Here is a 14,913-nt window from a genome sequence, read left to right on the forward strand (position 1 = left end):
GACCCCAGGAAGAGTAGCTGCTGCTTTTGCAACAGCTAATGGGGATCCTAATAAAATACCAATACCTAATCTTATCATAATACCATGCTAATGCCACCACAAGGTCCATATCACTTCCCATTCAACTCTGCCCAAACTACCAAACTGCCAATACATAACCTATTAACTCTGCACGAGCAAGGGCCAACGTCTGGTCTGGTCCCAGCTGTAACATATTTAGCATTGGGTCTATACAGTCTTGCCTCAGCCAACCTCATGCAACGCATTCATCTCTGAGACAGTTGCAACAGTTTATACAATGTTATTCAATGTTTATTTGTTAGTTGGGCTACGCTCTAAAGAAGGTAAAGGGCTCCTAATGTGTTTTGACTGAGAGTTGATGAGCAGAGTAGAGGAGCCTTACCCATCCAGCAGAAGACAAGGCACTGTCCTCTCTCTATCTCTGATTTTCTCTCTCTCTCTCTCTCTCTCTCTCTCTCTCTCTCTCTCTCTCTCTCTCTCTCTCTCTCTCTCTCTCTCTCTACCCCCTTGTCTCTATCACGCTCATTTCTTTCTCCCCACTCTCTTGTTCTCTCTCGCTCTCTCTCTCCCTGTAGTATACTGTAGAATACTATATCCATCGATCATGTGTAGTACTTACTATATAATTGTGTAGTATAATGTAGTATACCATAGTAAATACTACAGACTAGGGTTGCACATTTTGGGGAGTATTCAGAGATGGAAACTTTCTGTGGGAATTAACGGGAATTTATGGGAATTAACAGAAATATATGCAAATTCATATTAATACCATTTAAATGTAGATGTTTTTTGCATTGGATATATTTACCATATCATATGGAGACAGAAACATAAACCTTTTACCTTATCATAAGTAGACATAATTGCAAATTTTTAAATCCTTCCAATAGAAATTTAAAAAACAATTTAGTTATGAATTGAACTTTATAAATGAGTTGACTCTTCACATGGGATGATTTCACTGAACAACAAAAGAAAGGGAATATTGAATGATCCCCAATGAGCCATCGCATCTCCCAAAAACGTTTTCAATATACATCTGTAAAATGATAGTCTAGAAACTAAAGATTTGGTTGTCTTCCTCTCAGGCTTCCATGTCTTCTCCCTAGACCTCCTCAATGTCCACCTCTTGAACATCAAACTGAGGCCTCATCTTCACTGTCACTTTCCAACCTTGTTGAGGATGGCTCGTTGTCAAGCTCGAAAAGCCTCAGATTTGCCCGGATGGCCACCAATTTTTCAACCCTTGTATTGGTCAACCTGTTGCGTGCTTTGGTGTGTGTGTTCCCAAACAAGGACCAGTTGCGCTCTGAGGTGGCTGATGTTGGTGGGATTTGGAGGAGGATGGAGGCAACAGGGGAAAGAGCCTCAGATCCACAAAGTCCCTTCCACCAGGTGGCTGATGAGATATGTTGGCACAACTGCCATATTGCCTCTCCATCCCAAAGCACTTGCTTGGAAGTGTACTTCGCCAGACTGCCAAGAACCTTGCCCATATCCAGGCTAAGGTTATCCAGGCTAATCATGCTTTTTGATGTATTTCAGAACTGCAGTTTCCTCTGCTTGGAGCAACAGTGAAGTGGGCAGGGCAGTACGGATTTCTTCTCTTACACCTGTAAGCAGAGTCTGAACATCAGACAGGATGGCATTGTCTCCCTCAATCCGTGCAATGTCTACTGCTATAGGTTTCAGGAGTTTCAGGCTGCTTACCACTCTCTCCCAAAATACATCATCCAGGAGGATCCTCTTGATGGGCCTGTCCATATCGGCAGACTGTGATATAGACATTTCTTGGAGAGACTTCTTCCCCTCCAGGAGACTGTCAAGCATGATGACAACACCACCCCAATGGGTGTTGCGTGGCAGCTTCAATGTGGTGCTCTTATTCTTCTCACTTTGCTCGGTGAGGTATATTGCTGCTATAACTTGATGACCCTTCACATACCTAACCATTTCCTTGGCTTTCTTGTAGAGTGTATCCATTGTTTTCAGTGCCATGATGTCCTTGAGGAGCAGATTCAATGCATGAGCAGCACGGCCAATGGGTGTGATGTGAGGGTAGGACTCCTCCACTTTAGACCAAGCAGCCTTCATGTTCGCAGCATTGTCTGTCACCAGTGCAAATACCTTTTGTGGTCCAAGGTCATTGATGAATGCCTTCAGCTCATCTGCAATGTAGAGACCGGTGTGTCTGTCCCTTGTGTCTGTACTCTTGTAGAATACTCGTTGAGGGGTGGAGATGATGTAGTTAATTATTCCTTGCCCACAAACATTTCGACCACCCATCAGAGATTATTGCAATACAGTCTGCTTTCTCTATGATTTGCTTGACCTTACCTTTAACTCTGTTGAACTTTGCATCCAACAAATGAGTAGATAAAGCATGTCTGGTTGGAGGGGTGTATGCTGGGGGAGGGACATTCAGAAATCTCTTCCAATATGCAATGCCTGTGAGCATCAGAGGTGAACCAGTTGCATACACAGCTCGAGCAAGACATTCATCAGCATTTCTATGACTACGTTCCTCCATTGACTCAAAAAAACTTCTGATTCCAGGAGGACCATGAGCTGCTGCTATCGAAAAGGTGTCTGATTCACCATTTTCACCTCTCATAGAAGTGGAGGGACTTTTGTCAGGGGTTGCTTATGGTGAACGCTGAAGGAACTTTATGCACTTGGCCAGATGGTTCTGCATCTTTGTTGCATTCTTCACATATGATTTCGCACAGTATGTGCAAATGTACACATCTTTTCCTTCTACATTAGCTGCAGTGAAATGTCTCCACACATCAGATAGTGCCCGTGGCATTTTCCTGTAAAGATTAGGGAAAAAATTTGTTTAAAAAAACCCAAATACATTTCCATGTACAGATAAATGGTTAAGCAGTTAGATTTGAACAACTCCTTTGTAAGATAAAATGAAACATGTATGGAAACAGGTGAATTAACACTCCTCAGTTAGCAGGCTCAAGAAAGCTAAAAACTAACTAGCAGAAATTGTTAACAAGTTAGAAATGATTTAAACACACTTTGCTGTAGGCTACTATTTACTACTAAACAAAAAATCATGTATGTCATATAAAATACATTCACCCCTCCCAGTATTGTTATCCAAACTTACCAGAAAGCATGTAGTCCTTAGCTCAGACAGTGTAGTAGTGTGGGCTCAATAGCATCTCGTTAGTGTGCAAGATCTTGAGAATCAGCTGTACATGTGATGGAAGAATGCACTGTGCATGCAGAGGGTTGCAATTCCATTGAATTGGGGATAGTTTAACCAAAATATGCCACAAGACCTAGAATTGCCTTATGTGTATCCCACAAAAAAAGGTTCACTGTTATAAACTAATTTAAGCAAAATTCCCAAAATTCCCGGGCTTAACTTCCCATGGAAAATTTCCGGAAAACTTCCATAAATTTACCGGAAAGTTTCCGACCCTTTGCAACCCTACTACAGATCGCAAAAACACAAAAAAAAATATTCACAAAAACTCTAGTAAATACTACAGTCCGCAAAAATTACTATATCATTCATCATATTTTGTATGTATTTTTAACTACAGTATTTATACTATAGTAAACTGTAAATACTACAGTATACTACAGTAATGTCCACAAAAATACTACAGTGAATAATGCAGTAAAGTCCTCAAATACACTACAATGAATACTATAGTATTTATACCATAGTACACTATAGTATTTTTCCATGTGTGATCACTCTCTTATATCATACTCATACACAGAAGTGGGTCACCTCACATATTTTGGTGGAATCCAAATATCAAGCACTTTGTATAACTACGTGAAATGACCAGCCAGCCCACAGAGCCCACTGCTGTGTTTATCTTGGACAACCTCTCCCTCTTTACTTACGCACTCTTTCTTTCGTTCTTTCCCTCCTAAATTTCTCTCTCTTTCTTTCTCACTCTCCCATTCCCTTGTTCTCTCTATCTCTTTCTCTCTTCCTGCACAGTAATGTGCCCACATTAAAAAATACTATAGTATGATATAAATACTTAAGTATTCACTGTAGTGTTTTTGCTGACTTTAATGTAGTATTCACTGTAGAGTTTTACTTTACTGTAGTATTCACTGTAGTGTTTTTGCGGACTAAAGTCAGCAAAAACACTATGGTGGATAATGTAGTATTTACTGTAGTATACAGTATTATACTGTAGTATTTACAGTTAAATATAGTATGAATACTGTAGTAAAGTCAGAATGTAGTATATACTATAGTAACTTATGTAGTGTTTTTGCAGATTGTAGTATACTGTAGTATTTACTGTAGTGTTTTTGCATACTGTGGTATAATGTAGTATTTACTGAAGTGTTTATTCAGACATTACTGTAGTATTTACTGTAGCATTTTTGTTGTATTATATTTGACATAGAAGTGGAGGCTTTCTCTTTCAAGAAACCTACTTGAGAAATACTATTCCATTACCGGTAGGTAGGTAGGTTCAGCTCTTTTCTATATACTGTAGGAAATACAATATAGTCTATACTTGGCATATAGGTTTCTCACTTATGGGGGGCACAAATTGGGATTTGAGGGAGTGGAATAGGCAGGGTATATGCAAATAAATACTGTAGTATTTACTCAAGTTTAAAAATGTAGTGTTTTTGCGGACTGTAGAATTTACTATAACGTTTTTTTGCAGATAATGCTGTAATATTTGCTGTAGTATAGTATTGTACAGTATACTACAACATTCTATAGTAAGCACTACACATGACGTGGGTGGGGAATGCAGCAGACCTCTCATAGCCAACAACTATAATTATAAACTTTCCTTCCCACCATGAGGCTGTTATGAATTAATGTATTTGAGTCATCTTTTGTGAGGCAATTGTTCTCTTTTCCTCCCTCTTTCCCCCTCCTTCCCCTCCTTCCCCCTCCTTCCCTCTCTCCCTCTCTGATGTCTGTGCCCGCACACTGAGGACAATGCCAGGAAACATTTCAGCAGATTTCAGTGGAACCGCTGAACCCAGAACTGGCTTAATGTTACCCCTTCTCCCCCCCCCCCCCCCCCCCCCCCCCCCACCCCCACCCTCCCGCACTTGGTAACCAGTGATCCATGGTCTAGCCTAATATTACAGTGAATTCCCATTATCTCATCTACACTATATATTAGAGGTCGACCGATTATGATTTTTCAACGCCGATACCGATTATTGGAGGACCAAAAAAGGCCGATACCGATTAATCGGCCGATTTTTAAAAATGTATTTGTAATAATGACAATTACAACAATACTGAATGAACACTTATTTTAACTTAATATAATACATCAATAAAATGAATTTAGCCTCAAATAAATAATGAAACATGTTCAATTTGGTTTAAATAATGCAAAAACAAAGTGTTGGAGAAGAAAGTAAAAGTGCAATATGTGCCATGTAAAAAAGCTAACTTTAAGTTCTTTGCTCAGAACATGAGAACATATGAAAGCTGGTGGTTCCTTTTAACATGAGTCTTCAATATTCCCAGGTAAGAAGTTTTAGGTTGTAGTTATTATAGGAATTATAGGACTATTTCTCTCTATACCATTTGTATTTCATATACCTTTGACTATTGGATGTTCTTATAGCCACGTTAGAATTGCTAGTGTAACAGTATAGCTTCCGTCCCTCTCCTCGCCCCTACCTGGGCTCGAACCAGGAACACATCAACAACATCCACCCTCGAAGCATCGTTACCCATTGCTCCACAAAAGCCACGGCCCTTGCAGAGCAAGGGGAACAACTACTCCAAGTCTCAGAGCAAGTGACGTCACCGATTGAAACGCTATTAGTGCACACCCCGCTAACTAGCTAGCCATTTCACATCGGTTACACCAGCCTAATCTCGGGAGTTGATAGGCTTGAAGTCATAAACAGCTCAATGCTTGAAGCACAGCGAAGAGCTGCTGGCAAAATGCACGAAAGTGCTGTTTGAATGAATGCGTACGAGCCTGCTGCTGCCTACCATCGCTCAGTCAGACTGCTCTATCAAATATCAAATCATAGACTTAATTATAACATAATAACACAGAGAAATACGAGCCTTTGGTCATTAATATGGTCGAATCCGGAAACTATCATTTCGAAAACAAAACGTTTATTCTTTCAGTGAAATACGGAACCGTTCCGTATTTTATCTAACGGGTGGCATCCCTAAGTCTAAATATTGCTGTTACATTGTACAACCTTCAATGTTATGTCATAATTATGTACAACTCTGGCAAATTAATTACAGTCTTTGTTAGGAAGAAATGGTCTTCACACAGTTCGCAACGAGCCAGGCGGCCCAAACTGCTGCATATACCCTGACTGCTTGCACGGAACGCGAGAGAAGTGACACAATTTCCCTAATTATAAGAAATTCATGTTAGCAGGCAATATTAACTAAATATGCAGGTTTAAAAATATATACTTGTGTATTGATTTTAAAGAAAGGCATTGATATTTATGGTTAGGTTTGGTGCAACAACAGTGCTAAATCATCACCCGTTTGGCGAAGTAGGCTGTGATTCGATGAGAAATTAACAGGCACCGCATCGATTATATGCAACGCAGGACACGCTAGATAAACTAGTAATGTCATCAACCATGTGTAGTTAACTAGTGATTATGTGAAGATTGATTGTTTTTTATAAGTTTAATGCTAGCTAGCAACTTACCTTGGCTTCTTGCTGCCCTCGCGTAACAGGTAGTCAGCCTGCCACGCAGGCTCCTCGTGGAGTGCAATGTAAGGCAGGTGGTTAAAGCGTTGGACTAGTAACCGGAAGGTTGCAAACACGAATCCCCGAGCTGACAAGGTCAAAATCTGTCGTTCTGCCCCTGAACAAGGCAGTTAACCCACCGTTTCTAGGCCAATGTGTTCTTATCTGACTTGCCTAGTTAAATAAATGTGTAAAAAAAACAAACATCGGTGTCCAAAAATACCGATTTCCGATTGTTATGAAAACTTGAAATCTGCCCTAATTAATCGGCCATTCCGATTAATCGGTCGACCTCTACTATATATACACAAAGGTATGTGGACACCCCTTCAATTTAGTGGATTCGGCTATTTCAGGTGTATAAAATCGAGCACACAGCCATGCAATCTCCATAGACAAACATTGGCAGTAGAATGGCCTTAAACAAGAGCTCAGTGACATTCAACGTGGCACCGTCATAGGATGCCACCTTTCAAACAAATCAGTTTGTCAAATTTCAGCCTAGATATGCCCCAGTCAACTGTAAGCGCTGTTATTGTGAAGTGTAAACGTCTCGGAGCAACAACGGCTCAGCCATGAAGTGGTAGGCCACACTAACTCACAGAATGGGACCGCCGAGAGTTGAAGCGAGTAGCTTGTAAAAAATAGTCTGTCCTCGATTTCAACACTTACTACCGAGTTCCAAACTGCCTCTGGAAGCAACGTCAGCACACAAACTCTTTGTTGGGAGCTTCATGAAATGGGCTTCCATGGCCGAGCAGCTGCACACAAGCCTAAGATCACCATGCTCAATGCCAAGCATCGGCTGGAGTGGTGTAAAGCTCACCGCCATTGGACTCAGTGGAAATGCGTTCTCTGGAGTGATGAGTCACGCTTCACCATCTGACAAATCTGTGTTTGGCTGATGCCATAAGATCGCTACCTCCCCAAATGCATAGTGTCAACTGTAAAGTTTGGTGGAGGAGGAATAATGATCTGGGGCTGTTTTTCATGGTTCTGGCTAGGGCCCTTAGTTCCAGTGAAGGGAAATCTTAACGCTACAGCGTACAATGACATTCTAGACAATTCTGTGTTTACAACATGTAGCAACAGTTTGTGGAAGGCCCTTTCCTGTTTCAACATGACAATGCCCCCGTGCACAAAGCAAGGTGCGTACAGAAATGGTTTGACGAGATCGGTGTGGAAGAACTTACGCCGACTGCAAGCCAGGCCTAATCGCCCAACATCAGTGCCCGACCTCACTATTACTCTTGTGGCTGAATGGAAGCATGTTTCAACATCTAGTGGAAAGCCTTCCCAGAAGAGTGGAGGCTAGTATAGCAGCAAAGGGGGGGACCAACTCCATATTAATGCCCATGATTTTTGAATGAGATGTTCGACGAGCAGGTGTCCACATACTCTTGGTCATGTAGTGTACATTCTTCTCTGCTAACATGGAGAAAACTCTAGGAGCTCATCACACACAACGTTGACAGATAGGGGAATCTGACCAAATGCTACTCTACAGTGTAACAGACCAGTCTCGATTTCTCAGGATCATTATTCACACCTAACTGACTCTATGTCGGCAGCAGAGACCCTGTCTAACCTCTCACTCTCTTTTGTGTGTTTTCTTCAGGACAGTGTACAGGGTGGCCTACCGTCAGGTGACCAGAGCGCCGCCACTCTCACACTCTTATCCAGAATGCTGCCCGGGCTGGCGACAACTCCACTCACACAACTGTAACCAAGGTAACGGGGGCTAACTCTCTCCTAGCACCCCATATGTCATGTGTGTGTATGTGTGTGTGTGTATTTGTTTCTTATGCTATTTCTCTCTGTCCTAACCAGCGGTGTGTGTCCAGTCCTGTGTGAACGGAGGAACGTGTTTAAGACCCAACCACTGTGCCTGTCCTCTGGGCTGGATAGGACGACACTGCCAAACAGGTACACGCATACACACACCTACACACTCACACACTAATGCTAGCACACTTAAATAAACAACATCAGTGACTCTCTCCTCCCTCTCTCTATCAGATGTGGATGAGTGCAGCGAGCAGCAGTCCTGTTCTCATAAGTGTGTGAACATGGCAGGCAGCTACCGGTGTGTTTGTAGAGAGGGCTACAGGCTGGCAAGAGACAGACACTCCTGTGAGAGCCTTCCTCCTCCTCCTACACCTCCTGCCCCGCCCGCCTCTCCCACCAGCCCCGGCCAGGCAGCAGCAAACGATTACAGACCCCCCTCCAGTGATACAGGTACACCCACCTCCTCTCAATATTCATCCACAGGCATAGTAATCAATCATGTGCTATGTGTGTGTGTGTTCCAGCAGAGCCTCCTATGGGAGTGAAGAGGAGACAGGACAATAGCCAGGCTCGCTGTCCATTATTACTTTTGGTACGCGCTATGCCAAACTCAACTCGTACCGTGAGTAATAATGCACTGCGACTGGTACCAACTGCAAGTGGACCACATGTGCTCAACAACCAAGTGCGTGGTCATGTACAGTATGGTATGACCAGATGAACCATGCTGATAACTGCTGTTTCAACATAGATTGATGTAGACTTATCTTCCTCGTCCTTTGCTTAGGAGAACGTCCCACGTTTACAGAACTTCCGTTTAGTATTGAGTGAAGCATCCTTCTCTCCCGCACTTTCACACACTCAAGCTTTTCTCTAAACTGCTGCATATCACTCTGAAAAAAAGGAAACCACATTTCCTTCCACAGTAAAGTCATACCGTATAAAAAATAAATCACAACTGTGGTGGAAACAGGTTTCGGTACAATTTTATAAATACCGACAGATCATTTGTTTCGTTCGACATGGTGGGACTTTTTTTGTTCTCGCATAATAAAATGTATTATGCGAGAAATGGCGGCGACGCGCCTTTTTGCGCAAATATTGATATAATAACCATCACATTGACGTAAACTTGGAGTAACGTGATGATATGTTATGTAGTCCTCCCACTACAACTCGGGAAAGCATGCAGTTTATTAGGCTACGGATGAAATAAGTTATGAACTTCACAGGGTGGTGAAATAGCAAGCTGATGAGCTTGATGCTCCTTACCAATAAATATTGAGGGTCTTATTCTGGTGACATGAGGATCGATGCTTGACCAATAAAAATATTCTCGCTATTATCCACAATAATCTCATCATGTAGAGTAGCCTACCGGCACTGTATCTGAGAGTTGTTGACTAGAGCACATGTATCAAGACCATAGTTGCACATTTGCAATTTAACACCACGGTTTTTGTGACAAAACTATTGGTAGAGTGGAAAATGCATTTTGTGTACACTACGTCATCACGCAACAAATCAGTTTGGTGGAAACACACCTCCGGTGGGAAAATGTGCATATTTTCTTGATGCAGATTTAGAACGTTCACATGAAAATCTGTAGCCAATTGGATGGAAACCTAGCAATAGATGTGCTTTGTTTGGCGTAACATAGCAACGAGCTAAAATAACCTCTTGTCTAGAAGTGTCTGGACAATACATAAGGAAATTCCCTTTCCTCTCCTCTTTGGAGTATGGTTGTAATCATGAACCTCTCAAAAGACTAATCATGTCCCCCCTTTTCTCTGTCTAGACCAGTGTTTCCCAACTCCAGTCCTCGAGGACCCCACCAACAGTACATCTTTTTGTTGTGGCCCCGACAAGGACACCTGATTCAACTAATCATAAAGCCCTTGACCAGATGAATCAGATGTTTTTGTCCGGGGCTACAACAACAAAAATGTGTGCTGTTGGGGGTACTCGAGGACCGGAGTTGGGAAACACTGGTCTAGATAGAGGGGAGACATACAGGAAAGGTTGTCTTTCATAAAAACTGTACATAAAGTAGAAGAGGCAGCGTTGCCAAACCAATGACCTCTTTCTCCTAACCGCTTTCTGTCCATCTGTATTTGTGTCCAGAGGAAAGGAAAAAGTGGCTATGACCAAATTCACACAAGATGGCTCTTCTCAGCTAAACTTAGACAGGCTGTTCACCCCCCTGAGTGTGGCTGAGGATGGATGTACGGTGGAGGGGCTTGTGTGTGAGTGTGTGTGAGTGTGTGTGTGTGTGTGTGGCCTGAGTATGGCTGAGGTGGAGGGGCTTGTGTGTGAGTGTGTGTGAGTGTGTGTGTGTGGCCTGAGTGTGGCTGAGGTGGAGGGGCTTGTGTGTGAGTGTGTGTGTGTGTGTGCGCGTGTGTGCGTGCATGCTTGTGGATGGATGAATAGGGGTTAGGGAGATCTTTTGCCTAATCAGCACAAAGTGAGAAAAACAGCAGGAAAAAAAACATATGACAGATCTCTGTACTTGGTGAAAGTGACGTGGGTGAGGGGAAGTTAGTCGGGGGAATATGTGCAGGCTCAGTACAGAAGTGTTCTCCTTGGCCAACAGAGTGCAAGGCCAGCAGCAACATCAGTGTTGTGGTTAATGGCCCTATTATATCCATTAACTGTTCATATCCAGGCTGACGTCTGATGTTGTTGAAGATCACCGAGATAAACACGGGAATAAATGCCCTGCTCAGACCGTAACAGCTCTCGTCTGACTCCCTCCTCCTCCCCCCTCCTTCCATTTCTGGAGCCTTTTTTCTTCCTTCTCTCTCCCTCTTCTTGGCTGGGACTAGCGCTCTCATTCCAGCTCCATCAACCTCGTCTGCTGGGGGTCATCGCTCCCCCCCGTCCTCTTGTCTCAATAATAGGCCACATCTGGGAGAGATAAAACTGTTCTCAGTTTGACCCTAGCTCCAAGACGCGGGTTCCTACCCCAGCTCTGAACCCCTAGCTCTGGGGACCTGTCGTGGGGAGCAGGGGGACACTTGGTGACTGGTTGGACTCCAGCCCAGCTCACCCCTCCTTGTCCTGTAACCGATAGGACGACGCATGTTTAGAGAAGGCATGATGGACTGTGTGTCTGTTTATAGTGCCCTCTCTGTCAGTTATATGGTGTGTGTCTGTCATTTTCCCATATTCTCAGACCCTTATGCAGGCAAATTTATGGATTTGTCACCGGCTTCACCCAAAGAACTGAATTCCCCAGCCAGCTTGTGGTTCTTCGGTTCTCTTCCCGTTTGTTTCATAGCTCTGCTTATGAATCACTCTGTAGCAGGATCAGAGCAAGATGCTAGAGGCAATATCTATCTCAAAGACATGTCACAAGTCCAAGCTTTTGATAGAATAGGAAGGATTAACCATTACACTCTTTCCCCCTCTGTTGAACCTCTCTGTAAGCTAACCCTACCGGGTCATATTCTGTAGGTTTCATCGTATCAAAACGTTTTGCAACAGAAAAGGAAAATCTGTGTTCTTATCGGAAAAGTTCAGGCAGTACCCCCTCGTCTTCAAAACGTTTTCTCTCTATAAGCAACCTTGGTGTGCAGTTGGAGGGTGTTTTAGATAGTGGTGATCCACATTCTATTTTCATGTGTGTGTGTGTTTGTGTGTGTGTGTTGTCTACAGGTGGAAGGGTCACAGAGGAGGTACAGAGCCTGAAGAACAGAGTAGAGCTGCTAGAGCAGGTACAACTGCACTCCTCTACCATCACATGAACACACACACACTCTCGTGAACGGGTGTAAAGTCCCCCTTATAACCATTGCTAATGCCCCTCTAGCATCCACCACCCACCTTGACCCAGCCCTAGTCACACACTGCATGGTGTAATATAAAATACCACTCACAATGTAATCACGAACCTTTGTTCATCGACAGAGAACACACACACTCACAAAACCCAGCATCCTTTGAAACACCAGACGGGTAGTGACCTTTTAAAAAGCCTTTATGAGTTTTTCATTAGAATTCATGTTTTTACTGCTCCGTGGATTACAGTAGAATTGAATCTCTCCCCCCCTTCCCTCCAGAAGCTCCAGTTGGTCCTAGCCCCCTTCACCAGTCTGTTCCCCATGTCGCTGGACGAGGGCGTGTCTGAGAAGACCAGCTTCTTGTTTCACTCCTTCCAGCAGCTGGACCGCATCGACTCGCTCAGCGAACAAATCGGCTTCCTCGAAGAACGCCTCGGTACCTGTGAGTGGATGAACACACAGTTAAAAATGTATTTTCGTTGTACTCCCCTTGTTGGACAGGACAAATTGGCCATATAGAGGCTTGAAGTGGATGTGAAATGATTTGTTTGACTATAGATAGTAACACCCCACTGGTTAAATCAATGTTGTTCCAACGTCTTTTCAATGAAATTACGTTGAACCAAAGTGGAATAGACATTGAATTGGCATATGTGCCCAGTGGGACTGATTTTTCCACTTTTCTGTCCTCACTACAGGTTCCTGCCAGGAAAATTAGACACAGAACATGACTGGGTGAAAACCAACCAGACATGTCCACAGTCTGAATCTACAACACAATAACAATAGGAATGGAATGATTGCCTCAGCCCAGGGATATGGTAGGAGGAAGAAAGTCAGCAGAACATAGGCCTACTCAACGTTTGTGCATTCATGTTCCTGTACCAGCCCAAAGACTTGCTCTTGAGAACCCAAGGCATTAACAAGGCATTCTGCCTTATCTCAAGGGTTCTCAGCTATAAACACTAATTACCGGTAGCACCATGTGAACTACAATCCCAACGCTGTTTTAACATTTAGAAACGTCAATAATCATCGCTTCCGCTATGGTTTCTGAAACATAGAAAACGTATCTTTCATATCAGCGGGAATGAATCGTTCAAATAAAAAAGATACTTACTGAAACAGGTTTGCCCAGATCCTTACGTCTGTGTGCCTCCAGCCGTCAAACTACACTTCCTCCCCAGTTACGCTTACACACAGGTGTTCGAACCCACTCTAGATAGCTAAATAGCACAGGTGGTCACCTCTGTCTTTCGTCTGTCTTCTATAAACACTCACTGTAACATGGAGATATGGCCATGTGGGAACACTAACCCTAACCATATAAAAGGTGTGTAGTAATTTAACCTTTTGTTTTTTTACAATGATTTCTCGCTGATATGAAAGATACGTTCCTTATGTTTCCAAAACCGTACCAGAAGCGATGCGCGTTAACGTTCAGAACGAGCGTCGGGGCTCTTAACAAACTCCCCTGGCCAGAAGATACCGCCATGAATAGACGCTAAAGGTAGTTTGTGTATATGTTTCAGGGTTCCTTGAGCGGCACTGCATCGCAGTGCTAGAGGCATCACTACAGACCCGGGTTCGATCCCGGGCTGTACCACAACCGGCCGTGATCAGGAGTCCTATAGGGCGGCGCACAATTGGCCCAGCGTCGTCTGTGTTAGGGGAGGGTTTGGCCGGGGTAGGCCGTCATTGTAAATACGAATTTGTTCTTAACCGACTTGCCTAGTTAAATAAAGTTAAAATAAATAAATAAATGAGCTAGCCAAAGACTGGCTCTATGACGGGCAAACTTGTCATGTGCTGAGTCTCTTTTCTCTCCCAACAGCATAATTTCATGTCTTTACATTGTTGTTTTACCAAAAGACATAGAATAGCGTAACATCACTACCTGTGACAGGGTTACTGGGGCCTCGTTCTCCCATTACCACATTACTGGACAATCTGAGAGTCTAAGGTCAAACAGCCATTTTGACTATGATGTATCTGGTTTCCATGTTTTAGGTTCACATCAGTGCAGCTGGTTTCACTGTCAGAGCCCCCATGGCGGGTCTAGCATGGACATCTGTATTTATCTATTTAAGTTATAATTCCTTGTGCTTATCTCATAGAGCTACAATAGACAGTTGGCTTTTTTTATTCATTTTTTTTTTTACATAGCTTTGTAACTTTTTGTAATAAAATGGATAAATTAAAAATGTCTAGTAGAGGATTTATTGTGTGTGAATTTTGATTTTTTTTAATGTGAAGCCACTTGGAAGAAAAGTAACTATACAGATCAATATCTCATTTTGACCACTCAAACACATTCCTATACTGAACAAAAATATAAACACAACATGAAGTGTTGGTCCCATGTTTCATGAGCTGAAATAAAAGGCCCCAGAAATGTCCATATGCACAAAAAGCTTATTTCTCATATTTTGTGCACAAATTTGTTTACATCCCTGTTAGTGAGCAGTTCTCCTTTGCCAAGATAATCAATCCACCTGACAGTTTTGCATCTCAAGAAGCTGATTTAAACAGCATGATCATTACACAGGTGCACCTTGTGCTGGGAACAATAAAAGGCCACTCTAAAATGTGCAGTTTTGTCACACAAC

At 42.9% G+C, this 14,913-nt stretch overlaps 1 protein-coding gene across 2 annotated transcripts in view; it reads left to right on the top strand.

Moving 5' to 3' along the window:
• Nucleotides 1-13,950, top strand: part of LOC120021266 (epidermal growth factor-like protein 7) — a 31,711-nt gene extending 17,761 nt beyond the window's left edge. Inside the window, exons 4-9 of one of the 2 annotated variants that reach the window (XM_038964941.1) lie at nt 8,353-8,465; nt 8,565-8,660; nt 8,754-8,972; nt 12,180-12,238; nt 12,584-12,746; nt 13,003-13,950. In XM_038964941.1, coding sequence (XP_038820869.1) covers nt 8,353-8,465; nt 8,565-8,660; nt 8,754-8,972; nt 12,180-12,238; nt 12,584-12,746; nt 13,003-13,022 — 670 coding nt within the window. In that variant the 3' untranslated portion in view covers nt 13,023-13,950. Of the gene's footprint in view, nt 1-8,352; nt 8,466-8,564; nt 8,661-8,753; nt 8,973-12,179; nt 12,239-12,583 lie in introns of both variants that reach the window. The other variant, XM_038964940.1, reaches the window with a different exon arrangement.
• Nucleotides 13,951-14,913: the final 963 nt, after the last annotated feature.

Source organism: Salvelinus namaycush, chromosome 26 (assembly GCF_016432855.1).
Source record: "Salvelinus namaycush isolate Seneca chromosome 26, SaNama_1.0, whole genome shotgun sequence".
In the NCBI taxonomy this organism is placed as follows: Eukaryota; Metazoa; Chordata; class Actinopteri; order Salmoniformes; family Salmonidae; genus Salvelinus; species Salvelinus namaycush.